The sequence below is a fragment of the Kryptolebias marmoratus genome, linkage group LG12, assembly GCF_001649575.2.
Source record: "Kryptolebias marmoratus isolate JLee-2015 linkage group LG12, ASM164957v2, whole genome shotgun sequence".
Taxonomy (NCBI): domain Eukaryota; kingdom Metazoa; phylum Chordata; class Actinopteri; order Cyprinodontiformes; family Rivulidae; genus Kryptolebias; species Kryptolebias marmoratus.
Window position 1 is genome coordinate 4,655,688 of NC_051441.1, and position 27,932 is coordinate 4,683,619.

Consider the following 27,932-nt stretch of genomic DNA (forward strand, 5'->3'; position numbering starts at 1 on the left):
ATGACATGCATGTTAGGAATTTTGTCTAAATAATTTCAAAATGTAGCCAACGTGTTTCAGGAAAGAATGCTTTATTTGTGGAAATACTGGGCACCCTGTTCACACCTCGCATTAACATCTGCCCTGCGTTCAGGTAGCGCTAAATACAGGTGAGAACAGCCTGAATGTGGATTAAAAACAGTTTCATTCAGTTCACCTTCAACCCTTTTATTAGCATTGTTTGGTAGTCTGAACACAATCCGTCCTGAGCTCAGAATTGATGTAACCCCACAAAAATAGTGGACCTCAGAGGGTTAAAAACCGTTCGCTCAGCTGCCTGCTGATTAAGGATAACTAAACATGTTTTAGGGAATATTTTGGAGATACAGCTTTTTTTTGTTTTAATGAAGTGTTTACCAGAATCCTTCTCAATAAAAATTTCATTAATTAGAGTGGACAGTGGGCTACAGGAAGCTGACTGTAGCAGCTGTTGCTAAAGTTGCTTCATTAGCAGCTCGTTGGCAGACTTAGCAAGTTTTGCAAGTTTGTTTGTCAAAGCTGTTGCTCTAATTTTTACACAGTTTTTTTTTTATCCGATTATACGTGAAAAACATAAATCGCCAGCTATCATTAAAATTTAAAATTCAAGCTTTGTTGGGCGGTGCAAACTACTGATGGTGTTCCTAATGGATTTGTGGTTACTTACCATAGGTGATGAGTTTTCCCATAGGCTTCAGCAGATTGTAAGCCTTGTGGGTGTCGGATCCTCCGAGAGGGTCCAGTATGATGTCCAACCCTGCAGCAGAAGAGGGAAGCAGAGGTATGAATTCAGAGGACCCCTCTGCAGGCCAGAGTAAAGCCAAGCTGAACCGTCTTCACACAAAGATGGACAGGAGCAATCTGAGGCTAGATCCCTGCAGATACTGTATTTGGATGAATGCTGCTCATTCAGGAGATGGGTGCTATGACCTTCGGTTTTTGTAACTTTTATGCTTTTCAAAGTATTTGACTTTAATTTTATTTTAAATCTCATAGAAATGCATTAAGATCTACTTAGTTCTTTGAAAAACATCGTTTTCTCTGGAATCTGCTTCAGCCTGCTCAGTTTTTGTCTTTTTTATGCTAATTTTAGTTTTGAAGCCACTTTAACATAGCCTTTCATAGATTTAGCTTTAAGCTAGCATTTGGCTGTTTTTAGCTTTTAGTTAGTATCTTGGTACTTTTGCCTTTTAGCCAGAATTTTGCTTCTTTTGGGTTTTAGTTAATGTTTAGCTCCATTTAGCTTTAATGACTCAGTTTCAGGATCTTCAGCAGTCATTCAGCGCTCGGCTTCACATGCTGTGTTTCGAGTTTCATTCTCTGAAGACAAAGGGGATAAAACGCCTCCTTGTTCCTGTCAGCCCCTGAACAGATGGTACATCCCAACAACCTGACAATTAAGCTTTTCCTTGTGGCTTATTAATGTCCAACCATGTAGGTTCTGCTTTTATGATGCACCTTTGTGCCAGAGGGAACTCCTCAAATTGGGCTCCCCTCCTTGCCCCGTTAAGCCCCAGTCCTGTTGAGCGTAAGGAGCTCACAGCAGGACTCTGCTTTGACCACAAAACACACGAACTGACGGAGAGCCAAAGACAGAAGGATCATAGGTGGTGAGCAGCGCTGCACATCGATCCAGGCTTCTAATTAGATACAATCTGTGTAAAGTGTCACTCCTCCATCCTGGCCTGCCTGTCTGTCTCAGAGACAGGTTTTAGGGGCGGAAGCAGGACTAGGAAATGAGTTTCTGCCATAATAGCATCGTGCCAGGAACACACCAGTGGACAAAAAAGAAAAAAGAAAAACAACAGAAACTGGACATTGTTTCGTTCTGCTAAAAAACAGGAATTTTTGTAAATTGCTTAGCCTCGAATCCAGCCACATGAAACTGTTGCTATATTATTTGTTGCAGATAGAATCACTGCTTGGAGAAAAAAAAAAAGACTTTGCTTTGTGGGAAAATGACTCCCTACGTGCTGCCAGTCTGGTGCAAACGGCAGCCAACTCTGCTGAGAAAAACTGCACGAAAACGTATTGCCTAACTACAGTTTATTCAACACCGATCAACAAACGCTGCAGTCGGAGTGTTGCTTCGAGCCAGAGGGGATGTATCGATCTTCACTATTTGTCTCATGAGACAGTCTTACTGAACAGCAGCGCTATAAAGCCTGGTGTTATTGACAGATGAACAAATTATTTATTATAATCACACATCCTTTTTGAATAACTTTATTTTTTATTGGTTTTTTAATTCACACTAACAACAGAAACAAACATAAATATGATGGGAAATATTTGTGCCGCTTCTGTCCATTTGTCTTTGCTTTGAGATCTCTGTAGTCTTATGAAGTGAATTCATTCATGCTATTATTTTGTTTTTTTAATTTTTCTGTACGTGTTTTTGTGATCTAACTATTTCTGCAGACTTTGTGCTGTTTTAGCCGTTCATATATCAAAACTTCCAGCTCATTCAGGACACGGGTGCTTTGACTTTTAGATTTTTTTTCTGATTTTAGCTGCTACTTCTGCTTCTTTTAGCTTTTTGTTAGCTTTTTACTGCTTTTAGCTATTAGGCAGCATTTTCTACTTTCGGCTGTTAGCAAAGGTTGTGCTTGTTTTACCTTTTAGCTTGGGTTCTGCTTCTTTTTGCTTCAACAGCTCATTTTCAGCAACAGCAAAGCCATTCAACACTCAGCATTCACACATTTTAGCAGGAAATGCAGTTTCTAAGTTATTTTTTCCATTTTTCTGTAATAATTACAGCTGAGTGTGTATTATTTTTCTAAATTTTTTAAAATTTTTTTAAAAAGTCCTAAGGATTTTTCCTCATATGCTCTGTTAGTTAAATTTATTATTATATTATTTATAGAAACTGTATCATCACATAAAACCCAGGTTTAGCAGAACTTATCACCAAAGCTCCTGACCTTTCGGACTGATCTTGCGGACTTCCTCCACGTAGTCCTTGGTGCGATAGTCGATGGCGTGCGTGACCCCACCCTGGCTGATGGTCTCATGTTTGCTGGCGGATGCGGTGCCGAACACGGTCACGTCCTTCACCGTCTTGCACAGCTGAGTGGCTGCGATCCCCACGCCACCTGAAGGAAACAGAAGTTAACATGTGGAAAAAATAAAATAAAATCAGGAACAAGAATATGACTTATAAGACTTGTGGACAGGGATTCGAGACAAACTGAAATAAGTTTCAGGCGTGAAGACCTTCACAAAATGCAGCTTGACATGAACTCCCGTACAACACATATTTTCAATGGCAGGTAAATGTGATTTGTATTATTTATTGTGAGTCGATCACACGGTGGATGTGTTGTTGCTCAGGGGTATGTAAGAAGCACATTAAACAAAATCACATTAACCCAGCTGGCCTGAGGAGAGTAAACACACACACACACACACAGAGTCCCATACATCCAACGCTACAGAAAGCAGCCATTGTCGCTCTGCAATAAATTCAATTTTTTTGTTCGCAATTTCAAGACAATCTGAAATTCCACAGGACCACAAAAGCAGCTGAATTATCTGTTTGTTAGGGAAAAGGGGAGCTGTCTGTCTCACAAATCACACAACAGCCACATTGTCCACGACCTAAATTACAAAGCAGAGATTTTGGAATATCTGTGTTTTTGCTCGCCACGTTCGAATGCGTGCGCATGGTTGTGGCAAACGCCTCAGCCAGTGTTTGCTGAGGGAGCCGGTGCGAGAACTAATAGGTTACTGATAAGCTTGCTTGAAATGGAGGCTGACTGGAGGACTGGAGCTGAAAGGCATCCATAAAGGTCATTCATGCCTGACCAAGTAAAGAGCACATCTTATCTGATGCAAGAAAATCAAGGAAAACAAAAGCAGCAGCTGCATCATTATCGCCCGCCACCTTCTGTGTGTGTGCTTGTCTGTGTTAGCAAAATTTCTCATGACTCACTGAACAGATTTTAATAAAAGTTGCAGAAAGTAATCACTGGATGCACATCTACAACTCTATAACCTTTGGAGGGAACTTGATTCACGATGGCCACCACAGTAAAACACAAAAATGTCTTTAATTCAATCAATTTTACAAATATTGAGATAAATTTTTGTGTGTTTGTAGCTGAAACTGAAGCACATATTATACTCTAAGCGCACACTGATTGTGCAAGATATGTGTTTAAAACTTTGCCATTAACTATTATAGTCAACTCTGTCTGTTTGCAAAATATTTCATAAACCACTGGATGGATTTTAATGAAACTTTCATAAAATAATCATTGTGTGTACAACTAAAACCTTAGCAAACACAAAAATGGATATAACTCAGTCAGTTTTACAGATATGGAGCCTAAATTTGCTGTAGTAGTAGCTGAATGTGATTCACAACAAATAATCTGAGTGCTTACAGCTCATGCAACATATTACATATTATGCAAAATGTTATTTTCAAGGTTTTATCACAAGGGTTGCAACTTAGGTCCAATCTCTGGCATGAGAGGAGCGGTATGCATTCGTTCAAAGAATGCTAGACCTTTATTAAAGTTTATTTCTTAGAGGAATAGTGAAGCTGCTGAGAGAAGTGGAAAACCAATGAGTGATTTATTTGCATACACAGTAAACCCATTTAACAAACAGAGAAACGAGAGGATTACTTATTACTTATCAAAGTGACAAAAGGGAAGTTTTTTATGTTTATGAGATGTGAACAAGCACAAACTGCAAGTTGCATAGCTCTCATTCTATACATAGAAGTTTGTGTCGGAATGATCATTGTGTCTGTTGCACGAACAGACAGTGGTGCACCTCTGTGTCTCTCCGTCTAAACATTAAATTTTTTCTGAGCCACTGAGCCCGTCTAATGGAACAAACAGCAGCCAGGCACTTTCTCTCCATGGCAGCATGAATTGCAAACAAGAAAGGAAAAAAAAAATCTTCCGGAGCTTTAACAGGATTCAAATGAATCTCTGTGTAGGATCTGGAATAAAAAAACAACTATTAAAAGTATCTGTTTGATAGCTGGAGCCCATTCGAGAGGAAGAGGCCACTATAATCACGCCTGCTGACAGCCGTAACAGAGCTGATGAGAAAACAAAATCAAGACTGTTGCTGTTGGAAGCGAGCGCTGTCGTGGCTGCGTTATAACAGCAACCATCTCTCTTTGCTCTCAGTGAGAAACCAAGTTTGTGTTGCCAAGGTAACCTCGGCCAAATTGCCAGCAATGACTAAGCAAAGGGAACCATTTTGTTTCATTGACTGCTCTTCCTATGGGCATGTGAGAGTCCTCCGGTAGCAATCACAAGTTTGTCGTCATTTCATGTTTGACACGATTGAACAAAATCTTTCAGCCGCCGAGCAAGAAAGAAAACCTACAGCTGAGCATTTTCTAATAAATAAATAAATAAAAAAATCAGACTCGAGTGCATATTTTTACAAATGCAAATACGTGTCTGTCTGCTTTTGACAGCTTTACACAAATACCTGAACGATGCAGAGAAGTCAGAAAAAGTGAGAGATGTTGAATATGTATTGTCTGAGTGGGAGGCTTAAAGGCGCGTTTTTATGGCTCTGTCACGTAGTAGCAACCCTCCAACAGGTGTTAAAAAGTGTCCGACGGGATGATGCATCCATTAATCTCATATGCTCACAAGCACACACTCACATATTAATATTTAACCAAAGCAGCTGTCATAAACCCAGAGATTTCCCTTCTGTTGCAGCTTTATGGAACAAATGAGCAACGTGGAAAATCTGCAGAAATCTACTTTTATTGTGTGAACTTTGATTCAGCATTCACACCACTGTACATAATAAACTATCTAACTACTTCTGCAGGCTTTATTCTATTTTAGCCTCTCATATATCAAAACCTTCAGCTCCTCCAGGAGATGGATGCTATGACTTTAGGTTTTTGTCATTTTTATATATTTCAAAATATTTAACTTTATTCACAAATATTTTTACCATAGAAATACATCAAGATCTTCAATATCTTTAAAATTATGTCTCTTTGAAATCTGCTTCAGCAGACTTGATCTAATTTTGTCTTTTTAAGCTACTTTTAGTTTTTAATTAACATTTATTGCTACTGGCTTTTAGCTTCTAGCTACTGTGTTGCTTCTTTAAGCTCTCAGAAAGCCTTTTGCTACATTTAGCTCATGTTTTGCTACTTCCGGCTACGATTTTACTGCTTTGGCTTTAAGTAGCTCTTTGCTTGTTTTAGCATTAAGCTAGCATTTTGCTCCTTTTAGCTTTTAGCTAGCACTTTCAGGACAAGCCACTCAGCACACAGGTTTCCGCTGCATTTTTGCTAAAGAAAAAAAAGCAACTTCTTTAGTTTTCTTTGCATCCTGTTGTCGCAAATAACTACTTTGCAAAGTTCAACTTTCATTTGACAAAGGTAAGAAATTAAACAGCTCTTTACGGTGAATAAAATACGTTGTTTTCATTGAAAGCTTTAGGAGAGTACCTGCTCCTGAATCCCATGGGAACAAGCTCCTGATCCGCATCACAAGACTGCTGATCTGTGCCAAGAATCCCGGTTTACTGCCCCCCCACCTCAGATCACATCCATACATACACAGATCCCACATTCTCAAACAGCTGCTACTTTTACCTGATAATCTTTACAAAAATGCAAAGATTAAACTATTAACCTTCAGTTTCTGTGTTACCCTGGTGTCCTGATTTCCATTTTTCCCAGTTTGCCTCCTTCTTCAGATCCCGACCATCTCTCCCGGGAGTGCGTGGCCTCGGACCATCCCACAAATACTTAATGAAGAGAGCGCAGCTTGAGCGGATTCTTGCTGCTAATTGCATTTGTTCTCAAGATTCAATTTAACTGTTTACACTTGGAAATAAGGACGATCCACGTCCCCGTTTTGTTTTACATTCCGCTCCGGGTACACACTGGGGTTTTGTCTCTCTCTGAAATCTTTACATTCTTGGCACAAATTGAACTTGGCTTCCAGATCGTGGCTGTTAGGAGCGAGGAGGAATTTCCCCCCAAAACACTGTGGAATCCAGATGGACACCAAGGCCACTATTATTGGTCCACACCCAGCAGTTCAACAGAACGGGTGGGTGGGGACGTAAGGAATGGACACCACATATTAAAACCTGCCAATCAACTTCAAGAAATGATATCTCTGCCTGAATAAACATGATCTCCCGTCACTGCGACGGTACAAGCCGGGCTATGATCTCAGGTGTTGACATGCTGTCAACACTCGAAGACGACCGGCCTCTCGTCTGAGATCCGTGTTGTTTTATTCTTGGATTTCCTCGAGGAGTCGTATCTTTGCAAACCATCGATCATCAGGTTGTGGAGGCGACTCAGAGGATGAAATGAAAACACAAAATAGAGCATCTCTTTTTTAGCCAGACTCAATTAAATTAGTACAACAGAATTATTAGTGTTTAGTTCTAACTCGATGATGAAACACAAAAGGGGATGATAATGGTTTTGCTCATGCATGTTAGGGTATGTGTCTGTTAGCAAAATATCTTCTATCTCTCTGAACAGAACTTAAAACTCTGTAAATTCTGTCATAAAAGGCAGTGGGTGATATGCAATCCTTTAAGAAATGCTCGGCCTTTAATTGAACAAAGAGCTGCAGCTTTTATTGGTGTTTTTGAAACGCAGCAGATATCTGAGCTGTACAAGTGAGCGGAGCTGTGGTTGGCTGCTGGTGAACGAGCTCTTTTGAGGTATTACACTGTGTTATGTAACCTCGTTGTTTTTCTGGGATGACTGTGAGTGTGGGCTTGAAAAGCAGCTAAATGTGCTCGCTCCCTCTCGTTCTCTGACAGCGAATATCACGGAGGAAGCCCAGCTCTAGAAGAGTTTGTGTAATTTCCCGACTTACGACTCTTACAGCGCAACAAATACGAACTGGGAAATGTGTTCACGGAAAATGCAGCGTGTGAACGCTGAGCGCTGAATGACTTTACTGAAATGTGTCGAAGAATTAGCTGCTTAAGTCAAAACAAGCAGAACAGAAGGTAAAAATCTGCAAAACTGCAGCTAAAAGTTAAAACGAGCAAAACTGTAGTTAGAATTAGAATTACTTTTGGATTTTTTAACGGTTAAATTAGCACAAAGTCTGCAGAAGCAGTTTGCCTGTAATAACAGTGTGAAAGCTGAAAAAAGCACAATGAACTGAAAGCTAATATGGATCTACATACACACACACACACACACAAGCTCCAGTTTTAGTGCAAAATGAAACTTAAGCTGGTGCACACTCATCCTGCCTCGCACACAAACAGGTGTCCTAACAAAGGCTTCGCATACACCTGTGACTGTGTGGTGGTGGAGGTGGGGGTCGATGGGGGTCATTTGTCAACGGCTGCAGCGATGGAAGTGCGAACGAGCGACGTGATTGGCGGGCTGGGGTGGAGGCTGCCCCGGTTTCCTTCCACTATCAGCTGAGCTGATCTGCCGCTGGCGATGCCAGGCCGGGGAACGCGGAGACGGTTCAACCACGCGCCTCAGACTCCCCGCGCTCAGCGGTCAGAGTGAATTAGCTTCCTCTAAACTAGGGTAAAACCTCCTGAGCAGGCAGACTGGGAGGAGAGGAAATCATTTTTATGGTGAAGACTTTTATCACAGTTGAAAAAAAAAAAAAATCCCCAGAGGTGTGCAGTAAGTACAAATGAGCTAAACAGCAAGGGACTAAATAATGAATGAGGACAATAATCTGAGGAGGAGTCTAGGGAGAAATAAGACATTTTGTTCCTTATAGAAAACACGTTCTTATAATCACTCAACCTCAGAAACATTATTTTTTTGCTTGTCAGCTGTGCACTCAGGGCGAATCCGCCCGAGGCCCTGCCTGCAGCTTTGACAGCACTCATGAGAATCAGAAGGATGTGATTCTCATTCAGAAGAGCCGAGACATCCAAGCACCTGTTTCACCAACTTTGAGCATTTAATTTCATTTACAGGAAGATCGTGGCGCGTGTTTTTAAAGGCTGGACTCTCTCTGCAAACCAAACAAGATCATTTCCTTAGACATCAGAGTTCTGTAAATACAAGATGTTTCTTTTTTTTATATTCTGCATAGCAAATATAACCAACTGACAGCTGACTCGCTTCTAAGGCAGAATAAAACATGACAGCTGAGTTAAAAATCTAATCAGTTAGTCTTCATCAGACACACCAGAAAAGGAGTTTGAAAGAGTAAAACATGACTCCTCCAGCCAGTGGCTCAGCCCTGCAGATTACCATCAACAATGATTTAATGCAAGTCTTTGCAAAGATTTAAATCAAACAGTGCATTCTGAAAGGGTTTACTCCAGTAGTTTTCCAGATATATAATAATATGCAGTTCTGAAATGCGAGTGTAAACTAAACGCTCAGCTGAATCTGCTGAAAACCAGATGGAAGCTTGACTGACCTAAACTGAGCTGGCCGTAGTCGGTGAAGGTAAACCAATATGGCGGCATCGGACAAGTGTAGGGTTTCAGAGAAGACGTTTAGGTGGACGCGAAAGAAAAGAGAAAGATCGAGTGAGACAACTGGCCAGAACAAATATCGGGGAAGAAGCAGCGCCGTGGAGCGCCTTACAGACACAGCTCAGCATTCAAACTTCATCTAGACCAGTAAGTTTCCTGTTTCTGGAAACTTTACTCAACAAATCTGAGTGTAAATGTGTACCAACACATCAGAACTGTTGGACTTCTCCATCACAAATGACCACTGATATGAGCAAATATTGTTCAGATTTTTGTTTCTTACTTATTTAATTTTTTTTGACCAGTCTTGACTTAGCAGTGAGCAGCTTTAAGTGTTCAGCTGTGACCACACGCAGCAGCTGGAAGCCTCTCAATTCGAGCTGATCCTCAGTGTAACCTGATAACTTTATCCCCAACCCAAACACTTCTCCTGTAAGGTGCTTCATGAGAACAGAAGCCTTTATTTTCGATGGCTCAGAACAGGGGTGGGCAACCCTGGTCCTGGAGAGCCACTAACCTGCAGATTTGCCTTGTTTCCCTGCTCCAACACACCTGATTCAGTGGTTAAATCAGTGGTTAAATCCCCTCTTCATGTTCTGCAGAAGCCTGTTAACCACCCATTGATTCAAATCAGGTGTGTTGGAGCAGAGAAACAAGTAAAACATACAGGATGGTGGCCCTCCAGGACCAGGGTTTTCTACCCCTGGCTTAGAAGAACACAGATCTTATGAACAAACCTTAAACATGTATTGATTAATTGTAATTCAGCAAACCAAAGCCGCTTTTGAGTCTTTAAATATTAGCAATGATGTTACCAAACTGTCAGAAAACCTTGACCTGAAGGGGAGAATGACCTGATCACATTATGAACCCTACATCTGCAGCTCAATGATGCTTCAGGCCGGGATGCATTTCCTCCAGAGCTCATAAATAAAGCAGAAGCGGACATCATCGCTGCAAGTCGAGGGTCTCCGTATGTATGCAGGAATGCGTGATGTGGGTGTGGTGGCTGGTTGGCTGCCCGGACTTCATAAACATCAGCACTGGTTCAGGGAGAGGTCAGAGGAAAAGCAGTTGGCTGAGTACAGTGGAAGACCCACGAGATACATCCAAAATGTCGTTCAGCCTCCCCCCCACACCTCCCCTCCACCCAGAGCCCTCAGGGGAAAACAAAAGGGGAAGCGTGCGCACGGTCCCAGATGACGAGGGCCGCGGCACGGATACGGCGAGGTCACGCGCAGGGAGAGGAGGTTACGGCGCGCCGGAGAGGGAGGAGGACGGCGGAGGATGCAGATGTGCGGCGCGGCGGAGAGGAGAGGCACGATGGGAGGAAACACAAGAAGCTATTGTTTGGAGAGAAGAGACACGAGAGAGGCAGCTGAGGATTTCTGAGCGCTCACATACATGCATAACACCGGTCAGACGTTCACAACCCGTCACCTGATCCTGACGGGTCAAAGGTCACCAGACTTTTGAGGAAGGAATACATTTTATGTTGATGTGACATTACCTGCAAACCTAGAACAAAGGCGAGGCAAACGATGACCCATCATCCACCTGAAAGAGTCTTCTACAGAATTTAACAGGAAACATGTAGCTCAGTTTTTCTGTACTGAACTGCAGTATTACTCTTATTCCGTCAGTTTTACCTGACATTTTATTAGGATATTTTCAGATTTGTGTACATTTAAGATGGCAGAACTCATGCATGTCGCTGAAACTTGCAGCTTAAAAAACAAGAAAAAAATGTTTTTACCCAAAAGTGTCAAAAATCAAACAATCACTTCTTAATGTGGACCAGACTAATTCCTGGTGGAGATCATTTACTGTACTTTAAACTGTTAATTATCTGCTGGGTGTGGTTTTATCATGAAATAAAAGACTAGCATTCCTTGAAAGAATGAATTCCACCTGACTGAGCTTTCAACTAAGATGCTGAGAAATGAGTTACATGCAAACTGGTGATTATTAGTTCTTTTTTAGTATTTTATAACATTTATTACAACCCAAAATGAAGCGCTAAGCCTTGAAAATGGACATATTGTGATCAGATCACAGTTTGACCATCTTTTATTATCTGTAACTACTAATTTTAAGCAATTTGTTGAGTTTTCAGAAAAAAAGCAACAACTTCCAGTAAATTGTTATAATGTTTTCCTTCAGACATAGATTCCTGACCTTCAGGTTTGAGGATTCTGATGTGTTAAGTTTTCTCTTTAATAGTACTTTTATGCCTTCTGCGTAATGTGAAGTTATATAAGACTATTTATTTGACGTTTATCTGACTTAAGTATCACATGATGATGATGTGGAACACCACTGCTATTTTCACAATGCCACACATTCCTGCTCCATTTTAAAAGCTTTCTGAGAAGCTCCATTTAACTCACAAACTCACATTTATGTTTTTCACGAAACAATAATTAAAGATAATTGGGGACAAAAAAGTTGACTCTCATGTCCAAAAGATGAGCTCAAAACCCAGTTAACAATGTTTTCTGTGCGGTTAAATGTTTATTTCAGCTCAGAGGCATGTTTTACATCCAGCTTGACACCATCCTGCTTTAACAGTAAAAGATAAAATGAGCTCATGGATGAGATCACATTTAAATGATTTGCTCAGACGAGAAGTAAAAGTGGTGCAGGAAACAGTAAGTGGTTTGTTTCAGCCCCTCAGTCACCGGGTGCAGCAGTAATCAGGATTTAATGCAGTGTGATTTTCATTGAAGGCCTTGATCAACAGCTTTCTTATCGCAGCAGCCGTTAGCGCCGGCTCCCGCCTCTCTATTAACGCTCGAGGGGTTCGTCCTGTCTGTCTGATGGCTGACCCGTTTCTTCCAACTGGAGTTTAATCCACTGATTTGATCGCGTTTGAAAAATAATTAGGCTCCTTTCAATTACCTTAAGATTTCTGTGTCCCTAACCCCCTCTGGAGCTTCTACTTTAACAAAGAGTTCTTTGTAAAGTATGTTGATCTAATGAAAAATCATCTTTCTGTCAAAACAAACAGAAGATTTTTTTCTATATATAAATATATGTTCGGCACATTTAACAATCCTCCATTTCCCATTTATGAACCGTTTTAGAGAAATAAACAGATGGTAAATCAATAACTTACTGCAAAAAAAAGAAACATTTGGAAATTAAACAAGTTAAATATATAGAGTAATATTAAAAGAATAATAAAAGCGTAGCAGCTGTGACCCTTTATCGCCCGCCGCAGTAATGTTGCATGCATGTGTTGGTTTGTCCGTACTGTTAGCAAAATATCTCATGAACCACTGAATGAGCTTTATTGAAACTCTTAGAAAGTAACCCCTGGATGTACCTCTACAACTGATTAAATACTCCATCATAATGGTATTTTCAAGGTTTAAGGAAAATGGTTACCATTCCTCAATATCGTCTAAAACTCTGACATGAAAGGCAGGTGATATGCATTCTTTCCAGGAAAACTAGGCCTTTAATTTTATATTTATATTTAAAATTTTAAGTTTGTTATATTAAAATACAGTTAAAACAACCAGTTCCTGTACTGAACTGCAATAAGTAAAAAATCCATTTTATCCTGTCTGCTATTTCATTTTTATTTATACTTGAAAGTACAGAGAGACACACACACACACACACACACACACACACACACACACACACACACACACATACATCCCTCTCCACTCTCTGACCCTGTCACAGCTGATACCTTTGATCTGTCTAATCAGTGAACATCAGGAACTGATTTGACAGACTCCTGGGTGGAACATCCTCTCCGCACGCAGAGACGCTCAGCACCCAGCTCCGAGCGCGCCGCGATGCTGGCGAGAGAGGAGGATGTGAACGTCTTTCACACACAAAGTGCTGCTGCTACAAACAACAAACCTCCGAATGTCAGCGAAAAACACGTGTTGCAGAGAGTACCGTATGGTGCGGATTTACACATGCAAACAGTCCAGGGTTTTTGCAGCGACGATGTCCGGACAGCTGGGGAGCAGAGACTGGCAGCTGGGAAACTAAAGAAACTGCTTGACTCAATTAAAGGCCTGGTACTCCTTGAAGAAATGCATATCACCCACCACCTTTCATGACAGAATAAGATCAGCTCATATTAAGAAATGAAACCATGAAACCCATGAAAACAACATTATACTCAATCTCATGAGATGCTGCAGCTTCTCGTGTGATCTGCTGGTGAGAGTATGCGTTGTGAATAAGGGCCAACTAAAAGATTTTAGCCCGATATCTGTAAAATTCACCGAGTTATAGTCATTTATGTGTATTCTAAGATCAACATCAGCATCTTGAATTGGGTTGAATCCAAAAGTTAATCAGTTAAAGATACTACAACAGTATCTGTAAAACTGGTTGAATTATAGCCATGTTCGTCCCGTTTAAGGTCAGTTGACTGAACCAGGTTGACTCCGAAAGTGAATTATTTGTAGATGTAAATGCAATGATTACTTTCTGAAAGTTTCATTAAAAAACTGTTCAGTAATTCATGAGATGTTCTGGCGTAGACAAACAAACACACGCAAACAGATGTGTAAAAACTGGGCGATTACAGCGGGGAAAGCATCTTAATCCACCAAAATCTTCCTGAATCTTGTGTGACATCAGCAGGATGGAGGCAGCTTGCCTGTTAGTTATTGCTCAGATGTGAAAACTACAGTTTGGTACAAATGTATTCAATCCATCAATGTGAATTAAAACATGCACCTGGAGCAGCACGCTCCCAAAGTGCTGTCATTTCAGTGAAAAAAAAAAGAAGAAGTTCTGATTTCATAACTTTCTGAACCTTTTCCACCCACATATTGTCCCAAATGTAGAGAATCTCTTCCTAGTTCCTCCTGCCCAAGAGAAGTTGGACGGAGAGGCGAAAGGAGAGACATTCACGGTGTAGAGAACGGGAATAATCATCTTTGGCGAAAGCTCTGCTGTTCCTTCCAGCTGGCCTGACTGTGTAAACACAGATCATTAACTGCTCTCACGCCCCAAAACAGGTGCCTCTTCTCCCTCGATCCCCATCGTTCTTCCATCCACTCACCGTGACCTTTGACCTCACAGCCCAGCTGGCAGGTGCACCAGCATTAGCAGAGTGGTACTGAGAGCAAGTCACTGAAATCCATCTCAGATAAAGAAAGGAACCTTTTCAATACATCACATAAAAAACTGAATGCAGAAAAGGAAGGAGTCTTGTGTTAAAACCATTTAAGGTTGTTTACATAATGTAATTAAAGTCCTAGCATTCTTTGAGGGAATGCATATTTCCTGCCACTTTTAATGCCAGAGTTTAGGACTAAGATCATGTCATGTTGAGAAATAACTGAATTGATGCTCTGAGCATGGATTAACTCTCAGCTACTACTAAAATTTTTAGATCCATTTCTATGAAATTGATTGAGTTGTAGTCATTTTTGTGTTTTTTTAACATCAGCTGGCTGTTGCAGCCATCTTGAATCAGTTTGATCAGTTAAAGATGTACGTCCGGTGATTTGATTCTGAAAGTTTCATTAAAATCCGTTCAGTAGTTCATGAGATATTTTGCAAAAACACAGACCCATGAACACACAAGTGCAAAACCATTATTACAGTTTGACTTTATATTAACAGTGTTTATGGAACATGCATTTATCTAAAGCTGCGGAGAAATGAATTATTAATCATTTTCTTTGATTTGAAATGAATAACTTCATGGATCTCGTTAAAACTGACAGAAAACAGAGTGTCTGCGCGCGTCGTGTACCTGCAGCAGCGTGGATCAGGACGCTCTGGTTGGGCCGCAGGTTGCCGAAGTCAAACAGCATCATGTAGGCGGTGATGTAGTTGACGGGGAAAGCTGCTGCCTCCTCGAAACTCATCCCCTCTGGGATGAGGAAGGTGTGGTTGGCGGGAACCACGGCCACCTCCTGCCACATTCCGAAGCGGCTCAGCGCCATCACCTTATCGCCGACCTGGAACAGGAAAAAAGGAGGTCAATGAGAATCAGAACGCAAACGTTCTCAGGCTGAACCTTTTATAACTCCAGGAAAAAGTCTGTTTTAATCTCAATGAAGGGGCTACTTCATAAAAAAATTAGGTAAAACGAAAAATGAGTAAGAAATAGTTAAAAATGATGATGATGACTTAGTGTCTGCACATCTGTCTGTCTGCAAAATATCTTGTGAACCACTGCATGGATTTTAGTAAATCACTTAGTTTATACATCTACAAGTAATTAACTTTTTGAGTTGACCCAATTAAAGATGGTCGCCACAGCTAACCAGCTTTAACAAACACAAAAAATGGCGACGGCTCAGACAGTTTTACATTTAATGAGCTAAAATCTGCCGTGGTAGTAGCAGAGACTGATCCCCACCCCAAACAGCTATAACATCTAAAACTCAAGCGAAATGAACTTCTTAAATTCAGTTTCAGAGACAATATTGCATCTACAACAATTTGTTTTAAAGGTGGGTGAAAAAGGGAGTTTATTCTTACACAACAGATGAATAATTAACTCCAAATAAACCATTAGAAACAGAAACATCTTACAAGCGCTTGTAAACAAAGGGAAATCAGTTAAATCCCATCACAGTTAGCTAAATTTGTTGCCAATTTAAGGTTAAAACAGTTTATTTTAGGCAAGGAAAACCCAACTGATAGGCTAATTTCCTGAGCTGACAAGTATTGAAGCAGGAGCCGATGCTGCTCTGCCATCTGAACTGCACAGTTTCCGTGCTGGAGTGTGAATGATGCAAACTGTGTGGCACAAATAGAAGGTGGATTATTGTTTTGCCTAAAAGTAACAGCAGACATGCGAACGTGAAACACCTCATTCAAAGCCGAGTGTTTGTTGTTGCAGAGCGGGATCAATCAAGGGGGAAGCAGAAAAAGCAGCAAGATTTCACCGAAAAAAAAAAAAAAAATCAATTCAGAAACAGGGCAAGTAATTCTCCTGAAATATTTAATTGATTCCAATGTAAATGTCAGCAAGCAATCAGAAAGGAATGCCTCAAAAGAAACAAAACCCTGTAGTCAAAGTGTCTTTTTTTTATATTAATGTGTTTTTTTTATTCACAGTTTTAGCTTATTTAGTATCCAGGAGCAACATGTTGCAACCTGCTGCAGATTCTGGTCATGTTGCCCTCCTTATCAGAGCAGGATCCTCCAATACACGACTGTCTCTTTCCAGAAGAATGAGCCGTGATATAAACTTTCCCCCCAGCCCCCTAACGAACCAATCAGGAGAACTCACTCGAGGGAAACAGGAAACAGAGACGACAGCAGCATTATAACTCTCTTCCTGTTTTCTTCCTCCCCTCCTTATCCAGTCCTCCCAACATAGCTGTCCCTCCCACCCCGTTTCCACTCTCCTCACTTTTTCTCTTCCCTTCTTTCTCTTTCACTTCCTGAGTCCTTTAGAGGGTCTTCCTTCCCCCTCCTCCAGTCCTCCGGTCTCATCCTGTCTGTCTTCTTCTCCATCTTTTATCCTAAAAGTTTTGAATCAAAGCGACTCGGCTCTCCTGTTTTTGCTTCTTCAGTTTGAAACTGGAGAGTGCAGAGTTCCAAGCTGCAAACTGGAGGAGATGCTCCGAATATGCAGCTAAATTTACATGCAAATGGATCTTGAGCCCCTCCCTCCTGAGGGTCATTAGGGTCTTTGTTTGCCTGCCTCACAGACAGAGATTTTCAGTGATATTCACTCCAGTTCACACCTTCATGCATGTCACCAAAATAACTTCTAGGATTCACAATGTCCTTAATGGCTGAGAATCTACACCAACTCCATCTTTATCCTCAGCTTCTCAGGTTGTTGTCTCATAGCAATGGGGCCCATCTTGTCCCCTGGCTTCTCTCCACTCATCAGTGTTTCTGCCAGATTCTTCCCCATGGCTGAGCATAAGACAAGCTCTCTCCTCCTGGGAACAAACCCTCTCCACCCGGGCCTCTCTAATGGTCTGGAGGGAACCATGCGTCTCGCTGTCAATCCACTCCAATTAGAGAGATTTCTGTCTCTTTCCGTGTCCTCATCTTTCTGTCAAAAGCTGAGTCATTTGGTTTGTTTCAAACTGTATATGTCCACATTGTCTCTTTGTTGTTCGTGAGGACGAACGGTTTTGCGTCTTCGTCTTCTCTGTCCGAATCTTCAAACTCATCAGGCTCACTGGTTTAATTGGGGGTGCAGTGTGGTACAAATCGATACGTGGGGGAGTTCAGGCTTTTATAGGAAAAGAAATATGACTCACACGTTCAGATGGGTCTGCAGCGGCTCTTCCATGCCCATGTAAAGCATGCGAGTTACTGTCAGTCACACAGAAGCGTTCAAGGCCAAGTAAGAAGCAGGCTCCTGTTTCAACATCTTCTCAGCGCGACAAAAAAACCCCCAAAAAACGCATACACTTCTTGCATTTCCTCTCTCTGCCTTCATTCTGTACAGTTACAGTCGGGGTCAGGAGTGCGGGGGCACCGAACAAAGACACTTCCAGTTAACCGTATAAAGAAGGGACTTAATCGGATGGTGATTCAATTTTAGGGTATGCAGGCCTCCGAGTCAGCTGGCTTTGTGGTCGAGGGGTTTGACAATCTCAGCAAAAAAAACAACAAAATTTATTAGTGAACAAATTTTCTCATGGTTGAGACAAAATGCAAAAGTCAAGTGAAACATGGCTTTTTAGAATATAACAAAAAGGAAAATGAATGATGATTCTACTGAGAAGAACGTCTAAAAAGAGCTGGGTTTTCTCATCTGTTTTGTCAAAATCCCACTGGGGTTTTTTTGTGCAGTTTTGATGTATAATTTGGATGTTTAATTTCAAATCTGCTTGTCAAGAGGACAGAACTTTTTACCAGAACAGTAATAAGGGTGCTTTAAGGTTCACGAGTTGGCACCTTTAATAAAGATAAAACTCAGTAATATCAGCGTTTTATTGAGCTTTAACAGATAATATAATGTTAACAAAAAGGTCATTTCTAGCTCAAATTGATGCAGTTTTTTTTTGTATGATTAAACTAGTTTTTGTCATTCAAACCGTAAATTGACATACACTCACCTAAAGTTTTTCCCTCTTATTCTGTACATTTTATATTTTTTGAGTCGACTGATGATTAATTAGGCCAGCTATTACCATCATCCTAGATTTTTTAAATTTTAGGAGGGTATTTAAAAGGTTTTAAGCTCTGTTATTCCTCCTGTTAACCACTCTGCTATAAATATTTACTCAAAATTCTTCTATCACTTGTTGTCTTTTCTTTCAAATAGATTGTACTGTGCAGGACCATTGGATGCTTCATTTAAAGGTTGGCATTGACCTTAAAAAACCCTAATTAATCAACCTCTATTTAGCAGCTGAATTTTTAAATTTGAACATACAAACAGCTCCAAAAATCAATTTTGAAGCTGAGTTTTTGTGACTGTTTTTACACTTGAGTTAAGCAAAATACCTAGAATTGAAATTTCTCGATTACTATGCACAGCAGTGTTTTATCGTCTTGTTTTAATGAGTGGATAAATAAACTAAAGCAACCTTTTTCTAGAGCCCGGCTGTAACCGTTTCCTGGCCGGTAGTTAAAGGGATTCACTGATAGTGAAATAGTCGAGGGGGAGAATTCACGAGATGACTTGAAGCAAAGAAGCTATAGGGGGAGGGAAGGATTGATGGAGGAAATACCAGACTGACAATGTGGGCCAGAGGGAGGTAATTGAGAACATATGGGTCGGATCCTTCCAAGCCTTACCAAGAGACCGCTTTCATTTTTTTAACAAGCCTGGAGGAGAAAAAAAAAAAAGTGCTGATGTTTGGCATCGAGGGAGCCTCGGTGTGATCTGCGATATTTCCGCTCTCTCCTCGCTTACTCAGTGTTACACTTTTCCCCACATTCCCACTTAGGTCATTTGGAGTGAGCTCACTGCGGGCTCATTCCTCGCAGCATTACTGAGCATCTTCAATGGATGCTTAACTGGCAGAAGTCAGGGAGCTACGGAACAATAAGAGATCTGCAAGAGAGAATAAAAAAAGTTCTCTGGGCTTTCGGACGGCACAGTATTTTACAGTTTTTCTTTGGACTTTAGCTGCTTTATTACTCATTTTCAGTCCAGTCCTTGTACCTGAACATGACAGTATGTTACAGTATATTACTATTATTAGTTATTGTTGGTATCTTTTAAAATGCGACTAAAGCAACTGGAATAAAAAGTGTCTTTATGACTGGCTGCTTAAAACACAAAGCCTAAAAATCCAATTTAAACTTTCTTTACTAAATAACCGGTCACGTGTCGACACTACACTGGTTCATTCCTTGAGTTTAGGAGCCTTTTAATGTCTGAATGACTCATATCTTAACAAAAAACCCAAAAAGGAAACCTAAAAATGGTCAAGTCCTGGACTGAAGATGAGTGAAAAAGCAGCAAAAGTTTAAAGAAAAACTTGGAAAAGCCTTAAACAAGCATTGATCAAGATCACTTTAAAAGATTACAAGTCTGATTCAATGAAAATATATAAAGAAATTAAGAATTAAAGGTTTTACACTGAACTTATCTTATGATAATAAGGTTTGTCTATTTGCATTAGTTAGCTCTCATGGTATGTGTTGAGGATGACCCTCAGCTACTACCACACCAGATTTTAGCTCTATATCTGTAAAACCGACTGAGTTAAAACCATTTTTGTCTTTCCTAAGGTCTCTCAGCTGTGGTAGCCATCTTGAATGGGGTTGAATCCACAAGTCAAACAGTTGTAGATCTACATCTGATGCTTTCTGTCTGAGAGTTTCATTAAATTCCATCCAGTAGTTCATGAGATATTTTGCTAACAGACATACACACACAAATTTAGGCAAAAATCATTATTGCCTTTGTCACACGAGATAACGAGGAATGACTCAAGACTTTTGCACAGTACTGATTTTAAGCCATTTCATACTTATTTATGTTTCAATATTGATGTTTATCGAAAGAAATATAGATTTATTAATTCAAAAACAATATTTGTATTATAAATCATATGTGTAACTATCTCAAAAGCCTTTTTATTTGCTGGAGATTTGAGAAAAAAAAATAAAAAACATAAATCCAATAAAGCTGAATTTTAAATAAGTCAGATTTGATGCGCTGATGCATACATTATATCTTTAAAAAGCCTTGTGTGTTTGAGCTGTGCTGGCTGCCAACAGCAGACACACCCATTCACTGTCTTTGTGTGCATATTTGTGTGTGTGTGTGTGTGTGTGTGTGTGTGTGTGTGTGTGTGTGTGAGGAAACAGAGACAGATTGAGCAGCAGAGACTGTGCCTCCCAAAAATCCTGTACCGTGGTGGTCAGCACATTCCCTCCAAGTAAGCAGTAAAAAAAGGAATCTCAGATCTCCATCCATTAGAAAAATTGGCTCTTAATTCTATAAGCAAAAGGCTGTGAGTGGATGTGGGAGCGTGATGACAGGCTGTGTGTTTGTGTGGTTGTTGACCTTTAAATCCAATCAACATCACTGACAATTTAGAAAGAAGCAATAAAGTAACCTGGAAACGTGCGGCTCCAAACCTGTTAGTTTGCTCGCCATAAATGAATCTCACATCCGTCTGATCTGCGCCTCATGTGCCACTCCCAGCTCGGTGCACTGATGCACTTGCATCACACAGGGTGTAATCCCCCAGACAGGAAGATGTGAGGGAACATCTTAAACAATGTGAATAATCTGTGTTGCATTTGAGGTTGGAAGGTAAATCGCCTCTGAGAGGTATTACCTTGGTGATGCCACGCTGCCAGGAGACAGAAGCTCCCATGCAGGCCTGTGACTCATCAAACTAAGACTCCTGCAATCACAGCAGCAATCTGAGGATTTGGTTTCATTTCATTGTCTGGGAGCGCACTGGTTTGAACTTTAGCACCGCACGCGGAGGATTTTCAGCATTGTCAGGTTCTCAGTTTGTTCTTTGTGCGGACAAAGATGATCCTCGCACCTCTCGGTCTGTGGCGCCACGCCTCGCCCTTTCCACCCCGCGCGCCACCGTCGCTCCCGGTAACAAAAGGCGTCGGTAACTCGAGTCTCCGCCGCCGGAGTCAAGTTAACCCCCACCACTGCCAGGGTCTTTCCGCAAGTCTCCAAAATAAAAGTTCCCGATTATACTGTGAGCCTTTACGATCAAATACATGCTGAATGTCCACTGGTGCGTCATTTCAAGATTCTGCTTTTAATGGAAACCCTTACTTGTATTATCTTTAAACACATATTTCCCATCAGCACTGATTTAAACAATTACATTTGCAGAAATTAAGCCTTGCAGAAATAACCGATGATGACTCATGCCAACTTAACTTAACGTTTTGTCCCTTTTATCGGCTCATATATATCGTAGTTTCACATTTAACCCATTCCTTTTTATACTATTGGTAATATTCTTGCACTGATAAGAAACACGCCTCTCAAAGCTTTAATTTTGAAGACGAACACCCTGTTTCCGGTGTCATCGCTGTGCCACTTGACGCAGCGCTCCTCCGCGCCTTGGCGCACATCAAAGCGCAGAGCAGCGTGGGCGCAAACGCACCCCGGCTGATTAGCACGTGTTTATTTAGCTTCAGACCTTAATCACGCGCGGCTGGGATCGGCCAGAGCATTAAATTAGATCTTTGGAGCTCAGTGATTGTTGGGAGTTGCTTCGTGCCTCCGCGCGCTCCGGCAGAAGTGGTTTGAAAAGCGCGGAGGCGCGAGGGGCGACGCCTGCTGCTGCTGTAGCTGTAGCTGCTACTGCTGCTGGCGGCTTTTCAGGCAACTTGTCATGTAGACACTTTCAACATCCCCCTCACAAAGATAAAAAACACAAGAACCTGCAGGCAAACTGTTCTTCCCAACTTTATCATTTATTTAAGTATCTGGATAAGAGATTAAAGACCAAATTGCCTCAGTCAAAACTAGAAACTAATTATTTTTAAGCCCTGACTGTTGTATTCCTGTTTGTTGCCTGACCATATAGCCTAAAAGCATCATTCTGTTAGTGAATGTGACACAATGAAGCGGCGCTGAAAGCCTGACACGCCCATATTCAGATGCAGAGCCCAAGCGGAGCTGAATTCATCACTTAAAACAAGAAAATCCTCACAGAAAAACCAATCTGATGTCGTTTGTTCTTACTTTTCTGTCAGTGACTTCCTCTCCCACAGCCTCCACCACCCCGGAGCACTCCATCCCCGGGGTGACGGGCGGGGACGGCAGCCGTTCGTAGAGCCCCTGTCTGGCCATCAAGTCTGCGAAGTTGAGCCCGCAGGCTTTGACCCGGACCAGCACCTCGCCGGCTTTCAGCGCAGGCTTGCCCTTCTTCACCTGCAGCTTGACTTTATCATAACCCCCGTAGCCGGTGAGCACCAGGGCGCGGTAGGTGAACGTCTCCTCCTCGGGGGCCTTGTCGGGGGCCCCTGCCGCCGGGGTGGCCGCTGCCTCGGCGGCGCCGGCGGGCTCGGACTCAGTCTTGGGCGGCTCGGTTTTGGGCTCCTCGGCGGGTTTGGTCTCCTGCTTCTGGTCCACGGCGTTTTGCTGCTGGGCAGGTGCGTCTTCTCCAGACATTGTTGTGCAGGGTGCTGCGAGACGGTGATGGTTCTAGGAGGGTGGGGGAGAAAAAAAAAAATCACTTTCGAGCTTTTTTCACTTTTTGTGAATGCTGCTGCCGTGGACGGGCTCTGTTCGGTTCCTTCTTGCTTTGCAGGCGAGAGAAAATGTGCGAGTTGGAAGTTGTCTTTCAGCAGACTTGCATGGAGACACAAACCCGGACAAAGTGGGCTGATGAGTGGCCAGTGGCTGTCAGCGCCGCGCTCTGACTGAATGTGAGGGGCGAGACGGAGGCGCGCTGGAAAACACGGAGAGCGCAGGAGCTGCTGGGATTGGCTTGTGGGACTGGATGGGTTTGGCTCCTCTGGCACGGCAATAAATTAAGCCTGTAAAAAAAAAAAAAATAAAACAAAGAGGATTTGCAAAAAAGTCCAATCAGACAGAGAGGCAGTTTTAATAAAGCTAAAATCTTTCTTAACATTTGGTGATTTCTGCAAACGCCTTGACCACACTGAATAGAAATAAACATTTTATAATGAACTGAAAGACAAAACGTGTTCCTATAAATCAATATTGTACATGTTTTTCCTGAAATATTGTTAGTAGGGAAGCCCATTCCCATCTCTCTGATTTAAAAAGATCATCTTAAGTCATTATTACGAGATGCCAGGTCCAAATAATGACACAGCTTCTCATTAATATGACTTAGCATTTCATAATTCTGAGATACTCTCTCAAAATTATGACTCAGTATCTGGAAATGATGACTTGGTGTCTCATTCTTATGACTCAGCATCTCAATAGTATGACTTAGCATCTTATAAATATTAAATTTTCTGCTAGGTCAAAATTTTGAGACAGTATCTAATATTTCTGAGACGCTAGTCCCAACTGTGAGATCATGTTTTGCAATTCTAATTTTGTCTTCGATGACTTTTCTTTCCTCGGAGTGGCAGAAATGGGCTTCCATACATTTAAAATGTTCTTTCAGATAACATAAATCACAAGCCAAACATGTACTGACAGAATTAATGGATTTAAATTTTTTGCTGCTTGCCTCCTGTTTACTGCAGCAGCATGTTTTGCTGTATGGTTTGCGAAACGCCAGGAATCAGAGGAAACGTCTGTTTATGCGGCCTATTCTACAGTGGGATCTGCAGGAACTTTGGGCCACAGCACGGCTCATTGTTGCAACTTCCCTGCACAGGCAGCTAGGAAAAATATGAGTTTGTGTTAAGGTCAGGGCAGTTTTTGATGAAAAATTATTGTATTACTTGGCCATAAGTAAGGGGCAACCTGAGCTGTGGGGCAGGATGACCTTTCTATCAAATCAAGCTCAAACAGGGCAGGGATATTTCTGAAATTATAGGTTTGAGTTTTATAAATTGCAACTTTGGTGTTTCTTGCAAGGGAGCTGAGGGAAAAAAAGGTTTTATGATCAACTCTAAAGCTCATATTCGTCAGAAAGGAAAAGAAAGTATTTAGAGAGAGTGGCCACAGTGGTGAGCGAGACACCTTGTGGCTCCAAAGTGCCACTCAGCACTCCTGAGGCCAAAGTCAGCAACGTCCCAATCAATATGCCACAGGAGCTTAATGATGCAGAATGCAGGCATTATAGATCTGCTGCTTTGACACTGGCAAGATGTTACAAAGCAGATGTTTGTTCTGCTCGACTGCAGCGAGCTGTAGGTGCCCACTGAGTGGCTCCTTTTCTCACGAGGTTTCTCAGAATCAGTAGGCACACGCAGGAAACCGACTTGAACTGCAGGTCGGAGTCTGAAAGAAACATCAGAGGAGATGCAAACCGCAAATATATGTGATGCCAAAAACATTTCTTCTCGCAGCTAAACGGGGTTTGAAACTGTCTGTCTCAGGGTGTCGCCTGGAGGTAAATGAAAGCAGGACTTGTCCAAATACTTTGGACACCTGGTGTAGTTTGGAAACTTCATCTATTGTCTAAGTAGGTTAGAAAGTGCATAATGTTGCTCAGCGGGGTAATCAGGCTGGATAAAGAACTGTGTCACCACTCTGCCAGGCAAATAGACCGAGTCTGCAGGGAGCCTCTGAGGATGGGCTCTTTGAATCACAAACATGTTTCCATTTCCAATAAAGCTGGGTAAATACTGAGATTTATAACAGATCTATGAAGAGAAATCAAACCTGGCCCCTCCCAAACACGGCTGTCTGCATGAATTATCACCACAGAGGGATCATTAATGCCTTCATGTGTCACTTATCCATTCATCACTCGATCTGTAAGGTGCTTAAAGGTTTTATTGGTCTGTTAAGTCTGTCACCCTAAAGAGACAGTGACACCGTAAACCCGTCATACGATCCACTGGTAGTCATGCTTTCAAGGAAAACGTCCTCCTGTTTTCAGCTGCTGACATTTGTTGAGTTATGCACGGTAGCCATCATTTAGGCTACATTTATTCAAATAAAAGTTAGTAAAACCAACAATCTGAAACAGACTCGTGTTCTTTGGCTCCATCTATTCTCTTTTAATCAAAAACATTCAGTTTTATTTCTGTGTTTATAGATGTTTAAATAAGTCCACCATCAGCAGTTAAACAGTATGATGCTGCATAATGATGTCCTGAATTTCACTAAATCACTCAGAAAAACTTAAACAGTAATATATTAAAAAAAGGTTTTTGTTTTGGAAAAGGTAAGTGCTCAGGAATAATACATATATCTTGGTTAAAGAACAGAAATCTTCCTTCCATGACTGATTGGATCAAAGGTCACAACATTCAACTGTTGGCACTTTGTCACTTTAAAACTATTACTTTAAAAAAGTTCAGCTACTCCTTATTATCTAATCTCACAGTCCTTTCTACATATTTCTTGACAGAAGAGCAGATATTAATAAAAAGTCCCTGATTCTTCAGCTGTTCATCTTTTAATAATCTTTATATTTTCTCATTTTATTCACTTTACTTTCAGAGGCAAGAGCTAGTCATTGTGACGCACAAACACCTTCAAATCTGAACTCTACTGCCACTTGCTGGCAGGTGGAGAAGACTGTTTTGAACAGTCACCTTTAAAGTGACTCAATATCCCAACATTTATTGTTGGAACTGATGCACTGACATACACTATATTGCCAAAAGTATTAATTCATTCCTTCTAAATCATTGAATTCAGGTGTTCTAATCACTCTCACGGCCACAGGTGTATAAAATCAAGAATCTAGGCCTGCAGACTGCTTCTACAACCATTTATGAAAGAATGGGTCACTTTCAGGAGCTCAGAGGATGCTGAGGAGCACAGAGGTCAGCAGCTACAGACCTCCAGACTTCAGATCAGCTCAGGATCAGAGCGCAGAGAGCTTCATGGAGGGTTTCCACGGCCGAGCAGCTGCATCCAAGCCTTCCATCACCAGGAGCAAAGAGTCGGATGCTGTGGAGTGAAGCACGCCGCCACTGGACTCTAGAGCAGTGGAGACGTGTCCTCTGGAGGGACGGATCACCCTGATGGACGAGTCTGGGTTTGGAGGTTGCCAGGAGAACGGTTCTTGTCTGACTGCGTTGTGCCGAGTGTAAAGTTTGGTGGAGGGAGGATCATGGTGTGGGGCTGTTTTTTAGTTCTTAGTTTCAGTGAAAGGAACTCCTAATGTTTCAGACATTTTGAACAATTTCATCCTCCCAACTTTGTGGGAACCGTTTGGGGATGGCCCCTTCCTGTTCCAACATGACTGAGCACCACAGCACAAAGCAAGGTCCACAGAGACATGGATGAGTTTGGTGTGGAAGAACTTGACCGGCCTGCACAGAGTCCTGACCTCAACCCGACAGAGAATTAGAGCGGAGACTGTGAGGCTTCTGTCCTCACTAATGAGCTTCTGGAAGAATGGTCAAGAATTCCCATAAACACTCCTAAACCTGTGGAAAACCTTCCCAGAAGAGTTGAAGCTGTTATAGCTGCAAAGGCTGGGCCAACATCAGATTAAACCTCATGGAATAAAAATGGGATGTCAATGAAGTTCATATGTGTGTGAAGGGAGGCGAGTGAATACTTTTGGCAGTATGGTGTATTTGTGCTTGAATAAAACAATCTTGTTTGTGGTTTATAGCTTGCAGAGTTTTCTGTTCCACCTCCACCCTCTACCATGTTCAGCTATTTGAAAAATCCAAGGAAACCAGCCCACCAGATATCTGTGGTGTGGGCAGAGTGGAGCATCATGTTGGGGTTTGATTCATTATGAATCGCCACATATCAGGTGTGGGCACAGATATCTGAAGTGATATTTATTTTGAGTTATTCAAATAAAAAAGTCTGATGTTTTAAAGAGTTAAATGATGACCTCAACCCAAATAGTTTCCCAGTTCTGACAAAGAATCCAATAAACCATTTATGTCTTTTTCAGGTTCTTGGCCGGTTCTGGTTCTGAATAAATACTAAATACTGCCACCTGCTGAGCCAAAAATCAACAGTAAGTTCTCCCAAAGCTAATAAAGCTTATTTTGTTAACCACACCTAGTGAAACAGACAGTCTGATCAAGTTTTTGTTGATGTTTTTGAAATATTTTGCCACTTTCTCATCAGTCAATGAGTTGAGTGTTGTAAACTTAAACACTAAAAATGTTAAATAAGCCTGAGCTGAAGAATAAATCTGGAAAAATCTAAATATATAAACCCTGACATGATCTTGTTGTTTGTGGTAGTTGCTGTTTTGCCAATTTATGATAATAACACAGAAATACAACAAATCCTAACATATTGCGAACAAATAAAGTAAATGTTACCTAAAGGTTTCATTTCCTTGGATTACCCATTTTTAATCCAAGCAAATAATATAAATGTGTTATGAATTATTTCTTAAATCCTGCTAGTTAAAGATGCAAACTGAATTTAACTGTACATCAAATGGTTTTCCAGTGAAGCTTAAATTATGTGACACCTTTCTGCACCATTCAGGCTTGGAAACAGCATTCAGTGATGATAAGATCAAATCAGAGTTACATGA

General features: G+C 41.4%; 1 protein-coding gene across 1 annotated transcript in view; it reads right to left on the bottom strand.

The window, feature by feature from the left end:
- The window catches only part of vat1 (vesicle amine transport 1), a 33,498-nt gene extending 10,239 nt beyond the window's left edge, over positions 1-23,259 (bottom strand). Inside the window, exons 1-4 of the mRNA XM_017429466.3 lie at positions 22,553-23,259; positions 15,197-15,404; positions 2,943-3,113; positions 686-775 (exon numbers count right to left, since the gene is read on the bottom strand). Of these exons, the coding sequence (XP_017284955.1) occupies positions 686-775; positions 2,943-3,113; positions 15,197-15,404; positions 22,553-22,981 (898 nt within the window). The 5' untranslated portion in view covers positions 22,982-23,259. The remainder of the gene's footprint in view (positions 1-685; positions 776-2,942; positions 3,114-15,196; positions 15,405-22,552) is intronic.
- Between the last annotated feature and the right edge of the window lie 4,673 nt (positions 23,260-27,932).